This window comes from Pinus tabuliformis, chromosome 6 (genome assembly GCF_031772625.1).
Source record: "Pinus tabuliformis cultivar Carrire ecotype Pingquan chromosome 6, CPIR1, whole genome shotgun sequence".
In the NCBI taxonomy this organism is placed as follows: Eukaryota; Viridiplantae; Streptophyta; class Pinopsida; order Pinales; family Pinaceae; genus Pinus; species Pinus tabuliformis.
The window spans coordinates 1,103,652,789-1,103,667,045 of NC_142292.1; the positions used below are offsets into that span (position 1 = coordinate 1,103,652,789).

Here is a 14,257-nt window from a genome sequence, read left to right on the forward strand (position 1 = left end):
TCTCCATGATGTCTAAATCTACCCATCCCGTGCTAACTCTGAACCTGAGAAACAACACGAAAAGCCTTCCTCGCCATACGATGAAGGGCTCTACAAAGCCCCATGTCAACCCAAGAGTGAACTAGATCACTCTCTGCCATGACCCCGCTCATCATGAGATAGAGTGACCTACCAACCAGTTGAATCCCTGGATCCCACAGCCAGATCTAATGTGGCATAGCTCTGACAACTGTTAGAATCCATCTGTGCCTCGTCTCTAGTCCCTAAGAGCAATCACTAAATAGGCTCCATATATCATGAACTAATGCTAAATTTCCCTGGGCCTGCCACTGTGTAGTATTGATGACCGCTGGAAACCACTTGTGCCAAATAGCTACCCCCTAAATGCAGTCAATAGATGAGTATTTGATAATTGCAATCGACTCAATGTATGCATATTTTTCCTGCTCCTGCCAACCATCATCACTAAGTCTGCCACCCACACTCTGGATAATGTGCCAATATAGTGTCTGGAGCCTAAACACCTACTGGGAAACTGCCTCAGTCGCACATGGTTTCCTCTGTTGATGCAGGATCTCAACATGCCCTACAGGAAAAGTGGCACATCTCTCCCCCTTGACCAACTTCCCAAGTGTAGGCTCAGTGATGAACGGTATGCCACCCCTGTAGAAGATCACCTCATCCCCTAGCCAATGGATGTCAACTCGTGCACAACCCTGCTCAGGAAAATCCCCCAGTCCTGTTATCCACATTTTGGATCTGGAACAGACACAACAAGGCTCTCCTTAATTGTACGTGATGCCAAAGAGTGGAAGCTGCATGGGTTCCGATGGGTATGATCAAGACACTGTGTGGACACTCCCGGCCCGTACCGTGACCGATCCCCCCTCCCAACCTGGGTATGTCCACCATAATGGCATGCCTAACATCCTCATCAAGGAATTTCCCTGCTAGTATCATTGCATATAACCATGTATCCTCGTGCCCTCTGGCATACAGTTGCACCCAGTTGCACATATCCATGCACTGTCGAGCCCTACTAAATGCTACTGCGTCATCCTGGATCAGCTAGTATCCCTCCTGTATCGATGTGTCTATCATTCTATGAAGAAATGCACTGCAACGTGAACCGCACTTCCTACACCATGGTGCAACCCTACACACCATTGTGCACCACCGCACACCTTTGTGCTCCTCTGCATACTGTTGCGGACCGTTGCATACCACAATACACGCCTCGATATTATTGTCTAAAACTAAGTTCATAGGCATCAACTCACATCCTATCAGGGTTGCAATCTCAACTACCACACCTCCATAACCTTGGATGACTGGACCTCCCCTCTTGATCCTCTCAGAGTGATCTGACAAGCAAACCTCCCTAAGTGCTAGTGGTGGTGTCGCTAAGGTGTTGCTACTCTATGAATTTTGCACCCCACATATCTGTGGAAAATCCTCATCCCCATACAATGCTCTATCTGGTGGCCTGCAGATGCCACCTCCTCCGATCAACCCCTGTCAGAATGTGTTGATCGTTCCACAATCCCATGTACAGCCAGCTTTCCATGACAACTCACAGAATTTGCTTGCTTCCCTGCCAATCCATCCTATGACTAGTGTTGTCCGAAACTCTGAAGGGGATATGAAAATGTGTGTGTCCAACCACCGAGTCCATCATGCAGCTACTACCATGAAAACTCACAATGTGTTGATCGTCCTACAATCCCATGTACAGCTAGCTTTCCATGACAACTCATAGAATTTGCTTGCTTCCCTGTCAATCCATCCTATGATTAGTGTTGTTCGAAACTCTGAAGGGGGTATGAAAATGTGTGTGTGCCCAACCACCGAGTCCATCATGCAGCTACTACCATGAATTTTGCACCCCACATATCCGTGGAGAATCCTCATACCCATACAGTGCTCTATCTGGTGGCCTGCAGATGCCACCTCCTCCGATCAACCCTTGTCAGAGTGTGTTGATCGTCCCACAATCCAATGTACAGCGAGCTTTCCATGACAACTTACAGAATTTGCCTGCTTCCTTGTCAATCCATCCTATGACTGGTGTTGTCTGAAACTCTGAAGGGGATATGAAAATGTGTGTGTGCCCAAGCACCGAGTCCATCATGCAGCTACTACCATCATCTACCGACTCGATGATGAATAGGGAATCCCACCTGGATCCAAACAATAGTCAGACCCTCGAGCCCCTCTGGTAACCCACAATCTCTGCTGAATTATGGCCATGGATGTATCCATCCTCCTAGCCTGCTCCATTGGGTATGAACTTAGTACCTCTCGCCATCCAATCCCAAAGGGATCGAATCTGCAATCTCTTGTGTTAGGAACAAGGCCTCCATGTTGGTGTTGTGCCAAACTCTACTCAAGTTGCTTGCTTCGGCTAATCTCATCATCCCCTATGATCTGTCTAGACAACTCTACCTCCCTCTGTCCAATGCATAGAGGTGGGCTAATAATGTCAGAAGCCCCACCAGCATGCCTTTGAAGTAAACTATGTTGAATTCTGAAAGCGTGCTCCCTTTGTTGCCCCTTGTCAATGGCTAGCCCAAAGGATGGTTGCACATCCTCCTCCATCACGACCTTAATGTGAGCCTCCAACTGCTCCTCCATCGACAACCCATCATGCAAAACATCCTCACCGATCAACCATAGTTGGTTTTCCTCTGACAACTCTGTCATGAATCTAGATGCCTCTGTGCCTATTGGCACCTCGTCATTGGATGGCTCCATGGGTGTGTGCTCTACTCTCTCTATCATTGTCTCAATCGAATCTATCAAGGGGGTCTCTAACAAGGGTGACTCCTGCCATCACACTAGGTATATCTGTTTGCTCCTCATAATCCAGTGTGCTCTTAGCCTCCTACTCAACCTTCTCCTCAGATTCCCGATATCTAAATCTAGGTCTCCACCAGCAAAAGTGCCTCCTGATCTCGCCCTCTAATTGTCGTTGTCCTGTCCACTCCTGCTAAGGGGGTTTGGTGTCCTCTTCAAATATTTCTATGAGCCTCCATCTGAACTCTCGTAAGACGTGATTCCTGGATGAACCAAAGGGATCAGTCCATAGTACCACCACTCCATGGTGTAATGACCCATCTTTAATATAGAGAGCACAAGTGTATTAGCATGCATACAATGCATGCGCATGATAGCTACATATGCATGTATTGCATGTATTGCACTATTATATATATTCTAAATTAACAATAAATGTTGAAAATCGACACTGCTTCAGATAGAAGTTACACCCTCACCCATCACCGAGCATATTGCTTAAATGCGTCATAATTAAGGAGAAAATACCGTAAATAATTTCAATAATATAAATTTAAAAGTATAAAGTAAATTTGGTTATAAAGAAATAAATGTAAAATTTAAAGTTAATTATAAATATGGTTATATATTTATATATCCCATAATATTAATAAATTATATTAAATAATTATTAAAATATGAAATTTAAATCAAAATAAAATAAATATTATAAACTATGGGCATTTAAAGAAAAATAATAAAAAAATCCTAAAGGTAAACTAATACACGTCAATATCCCTGTAGCTTTGAACAAATGGAGTTACATGTTACAAAGGGGGAAAGGTGTCACCATGTAGGAAGCGGTGACTGCCAAGAAATGTTATACATAAATGGAAGAGGAGCATGAAGGGGGGGGGGGGGTGGCGCGGGGGGAATATACAGAGAATGGGGAAAAATAAATTTGTTGGAGGGATGAGCCAGGGGCTAGATTTTGAAACTGAAAATTGGAAAGCCAGGGGCTGGATTTTGGAACTGAAAACTAGATTTTGGAACTGAAAATTGGAAAATCTTCAACTGTTCTTGGAGTTTTGGGCACGGGGGCCAGTGGACTTCCATTTCGAAGTTCTCTGGATTTGGGAACCGCAGAGGTTGATCCCAGATATGCAGGGAGGAATCAGTTGGTTTGGTAACGAAACCAGAAAACTTGGAGCAATGTGATCGACACCAGATGGGAGAATCAGGTATGCAAATGCATTTAATTCGATAGAATTTTACAAAAGAAATCTGTCAATCTTGTTGAAATTTAATATCAGTCTTTACACATGGCATCTCCATCCAAATGCCAAGAGGCATATTTGATGGCATCCATCTCTCTCATGGGGTTTAGCCGGATGTGTTTCTAGCTCCTACATCCATTTCCTGATAGAACTCCTAACTAAACCATCAAAGCAGGTGAGGATTAATTTTCCCACTGTTTTCGATATGCCTTGCTTTGGATGATTTCCCATGAGTGATGTGGATGGCTTCATCCTAGTGACATGCTTATCTCTAGGGTCACTGCCATAGAAATGAAGATGGCTATGGTTTGTTCCCTCAACGCTACTCAATTGGGCCCTTAGTTCTTTTAGTTTCTCATTGTTTCTATTGATTTCCTTCCTGGTCCTCTATGTACTCCATCTTTCTTGCTTGATTGGAATGTCCATAGTTTCACCATTCACTGTGTATGCATGTCTACCCCTCCATGATCTTGCTAACTCCCCCACAGCTGACGAAGATCATGTTTTGATACCACTATAATATTCCTATATGGAAAATAACAGTAAATATAGAACTAGGAACTAGGAACAAACAACAAAATATAAAATCAAGCACCCAAATTAGAACTCCAGTAAATATGAGCAGAAAATATGAGCCATTTTATTAATATGGGGAAATCTGAGTACAAAATAATAGAGGGCTTGCCAAGCAAGCTATGCAAAAACCAGGTGAAATATTGCTAACCCAATTGCTAAAATGGCTCCAAATTGATAATACGCACTGCCCAGAAAATCTCCTACAAGCTGCCAAATGAAAATTGACATTCTGCTCAGAATAATGCCCGGAATGCTCTGAAATTTCAGATCTGAACTCCTCTCTCAAAACCCAGTAAAACCCAGAAATAGTTTGGGTTGAATCCAAGTGATGAAAAATCCCTCCAAAATGGTTCAAATGGCTCTTTGGCTAGCTATATGCCCTACTGGGTTTCTTCTGTGTATATTGCCCAGAAAATTCTGAAAAATTAACCCTGGCCTCTATACACCAATCCCAACAACACCCAGAAATGGTTTTGCCCGATTCTGGCTAACCCGGATAACCCCAAAAAGTGGGAATGGCTCTGTCAGGTAGACTTTGTGCCCTGCTGAAGAAGCTCTACTCAAATCTGTTGTAGATAGGTGCTGAATAGCCACCTAAATTCCACGCTAATCTCCTCTGAAATAGGCTTTCTCTCCAACCCAAAAGTCTCTAGGAATTAACTACTCTCGCCTGCGCAAACATCAGCGAGTGATATCTGCACACTACATAACTGAGAGAAATTTGGCCCACAAGATATCCTCAATCTTTGCCCTACAAAATGCCACCAAACTCCAGCTCCAATCAGGGAAAATCTCTTTGCAAAGACTCGAATCCTTCTATGCCTAGGAAATGCGCATAGTTGGGCAAACTCCTGCAGTGAAGCTCAAGGAAAGTCATGAGATGAACTCCCAGATTACCTCACTAGGGAGACACTCAAAGTTCTCCGAAATGAGGGTGGAATTCTGCTTGGAATTTCTGGTGCTAAACATCACTTTTCTTCTTGTGCTAAACAGCCCCAAGAGAAGATGAAAGGTGAAATGTAATATTCATAAGATGATTAGCAAATGAGTCCCTACTCCTTTTATAATTTCTCCCCATGCTCCTAGACTCCCTTTTTAATTATTATTTTAATGGTGGGGGCCATTTTCCACTAAGTGACTTTTGCCTCCATTTTAATAAAATAATAATTTGTCGCCAATCTCCAATAAAATAATACTTGCCACCTTTCTCCAAAATAATATTTGCCCCTTTTAATTAATATTACCAAAATTAGGAAAAATTCCCTTGCTCACAAAATTGGGGATATTACGTTGTTCTCTAATGCCTTGATGGATCTCTAAAATCTGGCTCCTGGGTTTGGTGCCTCTCACCTTTCTAATCATTTATGACAATGTATGTATGATTCTGCCAACACTCCCGTTGTTCTGTCACGTGGAACTCTATTTGACCTGTTGACCAAGTTTGACCAAACTGTAACTAGCCACTAGCACCTTTGATCAAAACATTGGAATGTGGCATGCAATCCTCTCATCAAGCTGAAAATTTTTAGACCAAGTTGATATTTTGACTACCAGGGCCACTTTGCGTTGGGAATCGTCTATAGCCTTCGAAAATGTGAGAGTTATAAAAAATGAAACTACCATGCATGAGAGTTGTTTGAGGAAGATTGCACCAAAGCCAAGGCGACCAACAGACTCTATTGACCATAACCATGTGCTAAAGACAGGTGCACCTTGACGCACCCTGGACTGGCCCATACACCGGTGATAAAGCAGACTCCCATAATACCATGACAAATAGGATTACCTAAGGCTTTCCAATCTTATACAAGATGAGATGCATGCAGAGTGAACTACAAGACACAGGCCTAGTATACCTAATACAAAACCATACATGGTTGTTACAATGCTTTGACTTCTGACTTTGGGCTTACAAAAGGTGATGATAAAATGCTGCAAAATTTTTATTTGGCCTTGCTGACATGCGGGGTAACAAGTCCATTAACACTTTGACTTTTCCATTGGCACTTTGGAAATATCATCAGTAGTTAGTGAAAAGTTTTGAGTTATTACTTCACCAGCAATCAACAAAAAGGTAGGAGTCTTATCCCATTGGTGATCAGGGAAATGTTTTGGGTTTCATGATGGGTAAATTTTGGATTTCATTGATGGTCTCAACACCTTGGAATTTAGCATTTGGTTTTATGTGCATGTGGGTTGGTTTATAATATAATAATGGCACGTTATGGATATGCATTTTAATTATTTGGAATATTAATATAAATATATAATATGATGTGGCAGGGCTAGGTGGCCTTGGTGCTGAATTGGCACCATCCTCAGCCTCACATGTGGACCAAGGTGCCATGTCATATTCCACATGTCAGCTTCACAGTAATGCTGATGTGGCACCAAGTATGAAATCTCCAAATGGCCGTAACTTGTTGATCCAAACTCAGATTTGATAAAATCTATACCTCGGAAAGTTCTCAACAAGCAGAAGGCAATGGTGGCCTCAAAAATGCGGATTGAGTTCATTAAAAACAATGAAAATTTTACCATGCCACCTTCTTAAGGTGACCCTTGTGGTTGGATGTGATGTGGGTGTTATAGTGTGGTATTGGAGCTAGGTACCCCAAACCCTCAGTAAGGTACTAAGGGGTTTGGGTATGTTATAAAGAGGATGTAAACAAGCATAGAGAACATCACTGAAAGCACTTTGAAAGAAAGAGTACATATAATTCAACTTTTAATGTTTTCATTTGTTGTTTGCCTAATCCCAAAATTCAAGAGAAATTTCTTGCACTTAAACTTCTAATTTAATTTCCTTAAACCTACATTAATTTAAATGGTATTTTTTCTTATATTTTGTAACGTTTGATGTCAAGGCTCTTTATAGTTTCTGGAAATGCCACATAAATGTCAAGTCCGTAAATAGACGATTTGTTTAGCCATGTCAAGATTATGTGTTGCCAATCAGTCAAATTTTAAACTGGCTGCTACAGATATCATGCAAGGAAGGCTGTGTTTCATTGTTTGATCACTCTTATTATGAAGAAAAGTGCAAGGAGCCTCCAAAGTGGGAGGTATGTGTCTTTCCAAAGCGATTAGTATCGTTTTTGTGTTCTATCATTTTGGGATGTACCCTGCTCGTGTTCTACTTTTGCTTGAGAAAGATTGCAACTCTGTATTCATGATGTCAAATTCCATAGTAGCATTCATAGATTTACATATTCCATATGTCATTTTGCAGAGGATTATTTTCCTCATGAATCTACCAAATGTTCCTGCTAAGATAAATGGTCAAGATTCAATTCTGCTTCTTGATACTGGAGCAGGTGGAGTTGATATCATCTTCTATTCAAAAGAAGAAAAATATTTGAACTTACAAGTTGAAGGGTTTGCAAATATCAAAGGAATAAACTCAAGAGGAGAGGGACATCAGGTATTCAGGTTTCCAGTGGTTTTTATCTCCTATGATATTAACAGATAACAAAATAGCTGTCTATTCTAATCGATTTTGTGAGACTTGCTTTTTGTTCAGGTTCATACTACACTAATCAACGAAGTTGAGATTGCGGGTCATTCCTTTGAACAGGTCAAAGCTGTTTATTTATCTGGTGGTTCAACACAACTGCATCTTTCCGAGTATACATCTGGTATTCTTTGCATGGAATTACTTACCAGGTTTACTATAATCTTTGACTACCCCAAAAGTAGGGTGGCCTTGGTTGATTGACCAGTTATGACTAACCAGATGGTTAGGATCCATTTTCTATGCCTTTACAGTAATAGTCTCAAGTGATGTATAACTTCATTTTAATACCCTAGAAATATGGAGGAGCCTTTCCCAACCAGAGAAGGGTTCATGCCTGTAATTTTTTTTTTTCAATCATAAAACTAATAACAACAATTTTAATGTCTCCTGCAGTTTGTGATTCTGGATTTGTCGAATTATGTAGCATGCAACTGACAGATAATTTTTATCTATATATCATGGGAACATATTGTGATGTTCCCAAATTTTGTGCATGTAAAAATTGCTTAGAGTTTTGCCAATTTTTCTGTAGTATTAAAAAGGAGGTCCAGTAGACAGCGATGTGTGACTTGATCACAAGTTCCGATCATACAGATCCGTAATCAGGAACTGTCATCCTATTAAATCTCATTGGGGAAAGATTATTTTGTGAGAAAGGGGAGAAATTTTTATTTTAATGGAATGGTGGCAAAAGAATATTTTATTAGAGGAGGAAGGCATTATTTTTTTAATAGAGAATGGCAGAAAATAATATTTTATTGGAAGATGGGGGAAAATTATTATTTTGGATAGGCAGAAAAATAATATTTTATTGATAAAGGAGGCCAATTATTATTTTATTCAAAATGGCGGCAAAAGTCTCCTAGTGGAAATTGGGCCCTACCAATAAAATAATAGGAAAAGAGGAGAATCTAGAAGGGGGCTCAAGGGAGAATTATAAATGGGGGATGGACTCATGGGCAAATCATGCTATTCTTAGCTATCTCATTGACAATTGAAAGGAACTCAAGCGAGTTTCTTGATTTTCAAGCGAAACTCAAGCTAATTTCGGTGGACTTCGAGTGCCTCCCTAGTTAGTTTTTGGGGAAGATCATTTCAGATCTTCCATTTGTGTTTATTGTAGGAACAAATGTGGAGAGGGACTGAATTTTCAGTCAATGCATGGGCCGAGTTCAGTTTTTCAAGAAGACCGAGTTTGAAGACCAATCTAATCCAATTTCATTTATCATTTCGAGATTAAATTGTGCCAAGAGATTGTGTTAATTTCCTTAAGGCCAAGTTGTTAATCTTTATGTTATTCGCTCGGATAGAGAATGTGCATGGTTCAGCTTGAACAATAGCACTCATATTAGCCAAATATCCTTGGTACTTGTTCGTCTTCTTACTTTCACAAAATCTTCCTCTTGAAGCAATATGTCTTTCAGCATCTTCGAGAGTATTTTTTAGCCATAGCTGTCGTTTTCTTGAGGCAAAAGGATTACCAGGAAGTGGATCAATAGGATCCATTGGACCATCAACATCAGGGATAAGCTCATATGTTGGAGGTTCATCCTGTTTTTCCGCAACATCATCATTGTCCTTCCTTGGAATGGGGAGATATCTGGCTTTCCCAAGGGAAGTATCTTCATCGAAGGTGACATAAGGGCTTACTTCGACATCTCTTTGACTGGGCAGATAGATTCTATATGCTTTTGAATTTTCACTGTAGCCCATAAATATACCTTTCTTCTCAAATGCTTCCAACTTGTTTCTTTTCTCTTTAGGCACATGAAAATACACGGGATAACGAAATATTCTAAAATGAGAAACATCATGTTTCTTACTAGAAAACTTCTTCAGATGTCTTGAAATCCAATGCTTGATGTGGGCTCCTATTTTGAACATACATGGCAGTGTTGGTAGCTTCTCCCCATAAGAACTTTGGTAGACCTTGATCATGGAGTTGGCACGGGTGGCTTCCATAATTGTTTGGTTCTTCCTTTCAACAATGACATTTTGCTCAAGAGTGTATGGAATAGTTGTCTCTCTCTTAATGCCAGCCTCTCTGCAAAAGCCACTGAATTCATTTGATTCATATTCAATTCCATTTTCGGTCCTCGGTATCTTTATTTTCTTCCTTGTTTGATTTTCCACCAATGCTTTGAAAGAACGGAACCATTTGAACACTTCATCCTTCTTCTTCAAGAAATAGATCCATGTTTTGTGTGAGAAGTCATCCACAAAGATTACATAGTATAAGTATCTTCCCAATTATGTTACAAGCAACATACCAAATAGGTCAGAATGGACCAATTGAAGAATATCAATAGTTTTCCTTTCACTAGGAGGGAATGGTCCCCTTGTAATTTTCCTAGCTACACAACCCTAACAAACTCCTTCATGATTCATATTGAACTCGGCCATACCTGTGACCATCTTCGGTGGGAAAATCTTTGGTGCCATAATCTAGATTGAAGAGAAGTATCGCAAGTCAAGGTTCCCAAAGGACTTCCTCCAACTTGATAGAGACCATCAACCCTAAATCCAAGTGTGAATGCATATTTAGGGTTTCGTTGTCAAATACGCACCTTTCAATCAATGAATGCTACCTTGAAGCCTTTATCTTCCATCGCAGAAATATACACCATGTTCTTCTTCAAATCGAGTACATACAACACTTCTTGTAGATGAATGGTTTGACCTTGATTCAAGTGAAGAGTGACAGTACCTATCCCTTTCACGGGGTACATGGCATTATCTCCAAGTATGGTCTCCAAATTAGTCTTCTTTTCAACCAAATTTGAGAGGGCCTCCTTATACCCAGTGAAGTTCCTTGAAGATCCACTATCAATCAACCAATGATCCAAAGTATTCTGAGGAGAGACAGTAGATAGAGCAAAAATAAGATAAAACTCATTTTGTTTTTATACAACATTACTTTCATCATTCCTAGTATTTCTCATCCTTTTGAGGGGTCAATCATTTCCATATCGAGCAATTCCTCTTTCCTTTATTGTTGAACCTATTATCCTTTGATTTCCATTCCTTTGAAATTGTTGTTGTTGTTGTTGTCATCCCTTGGAGAATTCTTCTTGTGAGGACATTCTCTAGCAAGTTTCCGAACATGTTACGATTGTAGCACCTTCCTTTTTTCCTTATTTGAATTCCTGCTTGAATCCTTGGCCTTATCACCTTGGACTAGCAATATTTTTCCTCTTAGCATGAGCGGAGAAAGCAGTAGGTTCATTTCCATTTGAAGGCATGTCTCTCCCCATCATCCTCGTCTCCTCTTGAGTGCATCTAGCCAATAAGTCATCTAAACTAGGAATGTTGTCATTGTTGAGAATGGTGGTGTTAAACACATCCCATGCTCTTGAAAGACATCCAAGTGCAATGAAACTAAGCTCCCTGTTAGAAATAAATTCTCCAATAGATAGTAGGTCATTCTTGATTTGTGTTATTCTCATAAAGTAGGGTTGGATAGACTCCCCTTTATCCATCTTGATGCTTTTAACTTGTTCTTGACAAAGAGGATTTGATTTGCATTGTTTACTTTGAACATTTGAACTAGCTTATCATACATCTCCTTAGATGTTCCCAAATTAGAAATATAGGTAACCAAATGCTTTTGAATGGAGTCTATGATAATTCTCTTAGCCTTGAACTCACCATTCTTATATTTCATCTTTGCAGCAACAGGTGCATTTGAAGGAGGCTCCACCACTCTTCCCTGCACATAGTCCATGACATCATGCTCTTCCAAAGTAAAGTCCAAAGTCATTTTCCATGCATGATAGTCATATTTGTCCTTGAGGTTATCCTCAGATTTGAAGTAAGATGTAGTAGCCATTGCTTGGGCTTTATCTTCACCTATGCTCAGATCTCATGTTAATTTTAGTTAACAATGATATGTTTTATGCCTAGCACAATTACTTCAATGTTCTTTAGCAGCCCAATGACAATTTCCAATTTAGTATTCCAATAGCAATCACATTGACAGTAACTGTAGATAGAACATGAATAACAAAAATGCATAAGATAAGCCAAGACAAGAGAACACCAGATTTGGTGGATGCTAGGGAAAAACCCCAAGATGGGGAAAACCCTTTGATCAATTCTTCTTATTATTATATCAAATGTTCAACAAAGAGAGAGATTAGAAAAAGTCAAAGTTGACTTGCCAAATCAATGTCAAAACAACCTTGTCAAATCTACAGTCAATTGCAGTGAAATTCAGCCCTAACTAGAAAGTCAACGTTGGTCAAAGTAGCAACAAAATGTCCTTAAAGAAGCTCGGGCATACCCAGTCAAACTCGGCCTGAACAAGAGGTCAAAGTCAACCCAAAACAATCCCAAATCCAGTTGTCAAACTTGGTCAAACTTCTTCCTAAAGTTTGTGGTCAACTTGCAATTTATCTCTACAGTCAAAGTGTTCAAAACACCTTAGTTTCTATGCCAAAGAGTGTGGTCTGCCCAAATAGAAAATTGCCCAAACGATCAAACCCAAAAGTTGCCTGGAAAGTCAAAGTCAACATTGGTCAATGCTGGTAAAACTACAGGAAAGACTGGAATTTTCAGCCTTGTAATTTTGTCTAAAATTCGTCCTCGTTGCCACACATGTGAGAGAAAGAATATGCCCAATAGTTGTACGAACTAATGAGAGGAGAGAAGAATGTGTGAGTGATCATGATGCGAAATGAGGTGAGAGGTCGCTTATATTTATACAAGTCGTTGAGGGTGAAGTGACATGTTTCTTGGGCTTCATGAGCCTACAAGATGATGTGTCCGACCTTGACAATTTACATATGTGTGGCCATAAATTCAAAAACACATTTATGCTTGTCCAAATTTGATGATCTTTAGATCAATTTTGGTTCTCTCGAAAAGAGGAATTCAATACAATCATCATCTCCATCAAATGAGCTGTCTAAAGTGTAATTTGGCCCTAGTTGCCAATTTTAACAACAATCGAATCATCAATCCAAGATAACTTCTCCAAAGACAAGACAATAGCTCCAAGACAAACTTCGCTCCATAGATCAGATCTCTCCAATATGCGACTAGGTTGAAATGCTCAAGAAGAGAAGGTTGAATTCACAAGTGATGATAATGAGAAACAAAATGATCCTATCCTCTAATTATGAGGAGGAACAAAGCCTAATTAGCCTAAAAGCCCCTAGGAAAACAAGTAAGATCACAATGATGCATTGCATTACGAGCCAACCCACTAGTTTGGACAAAAAACAAGTGACTATCCCACTCGTAAGGCCTAGAAAGGTTGATGTCATCCATGCGTAGAGCTCCATGTGGCATGAGCCAAGGTGCCCTGAGTGTTGTAGAAGCCTCCTAAAATCAATATGTGAGGGTTGGTCCTCCAATCTTTGTCAAAATCCCTCTATGGACCCAATATCCATTTTGAGGCACCAAAGGTGGTCTCCTACGTCGCCAACTACTTCAAAATATCTCTCTATGCTCCAACGTTAAGGGATTTCCAGGTGCTACTAGCCCTCCTATGGCTCAGAAGGTGAGACCATCCTTATCTCGGGTCTGGATCAACTACCATCTCTCAAAGAGTGCTAATGTCGGTCTAGGGCATGCTGGTCCAGGTGCATCATCCTGAAGAATCTTCAAATGTAGTCAAAGTGGCAGAATGCTTTGGGTGCAAAAGGTATTTGGGGATAGATGTAATGTGTTTGTACTTCTCAAAGACCCAAGGCTCTCAACGCTTCACCTATAAGTGTCAATATACTTAACAAATGGCTTGGGTAACTATGGGTAAGGTGCCCAAAGCTTGGGCTATGGAACCACCTGACAAATGCAACATAAAGTCTAGTGAAAGCAACCAGTGATTAGGTACAATAGTCATTTTTGCATCTAAGTGAACCAAGCTTGAATGTAGAGGCATATTTAATACTTCAAATGAGGTTTCCCTTCCAAAATTGAGGGTTTGAGATCGCAATGGTGTTTCCTCCCTATGTAGGAGTAGCTAAAGGACAATCCTATTAGGTGTTTCCAACCCCTAAGGGCAAGTAACATTTCCTCAGTCCACCCTTCAATTAATGGGTGTTATTGAATAATTATGGTACAGAGGGGAGAAGACTACATGGCCAAGTGCCATGGTCAGAAGGACCAA

General features: G+C 40.3%; 1 protein-coding gene across 6 annotated transcripts in view; it reads left to right on the forward strand.

Annotated features, from left to right (window-relative positions):
* The window catches only part of LOC149262770 (uncharacterized), a 352,995-nt gene extending 344,465 nt beyond the window's left edge, over nt 1-8,530 (forward strand). For 4 of the 6 annotated variants that reach the window (XM_089425177.1, XM_089425172.1, XM_089425170.1 and 1 more), the window contains 3 exons: nt 7,613-7,693; nt 7,861-8,052; nt 8,152-8,530. In XM_089425177.1, the coding sequence (XP_089281303.1) occupies nt 7,613-7,693; nt 7,861-8,052; nt 8,152-8,346 (468 nt within the window). In that variant the 3' untranslated portion in view covers nt 8,347-8,530. The remainder of the gene's footprint in view (nt 1-7,612; nt 7,694-7,860; nt 8,053-8,151) is intronic. The other 2 variants (XR_016259200.1, XR_016259199.1) reach the window with 1 other exon arrangement.
* The last annotated feature ends 5,727 nt before the right edge of the window (nt 8,531-14,257 follow it).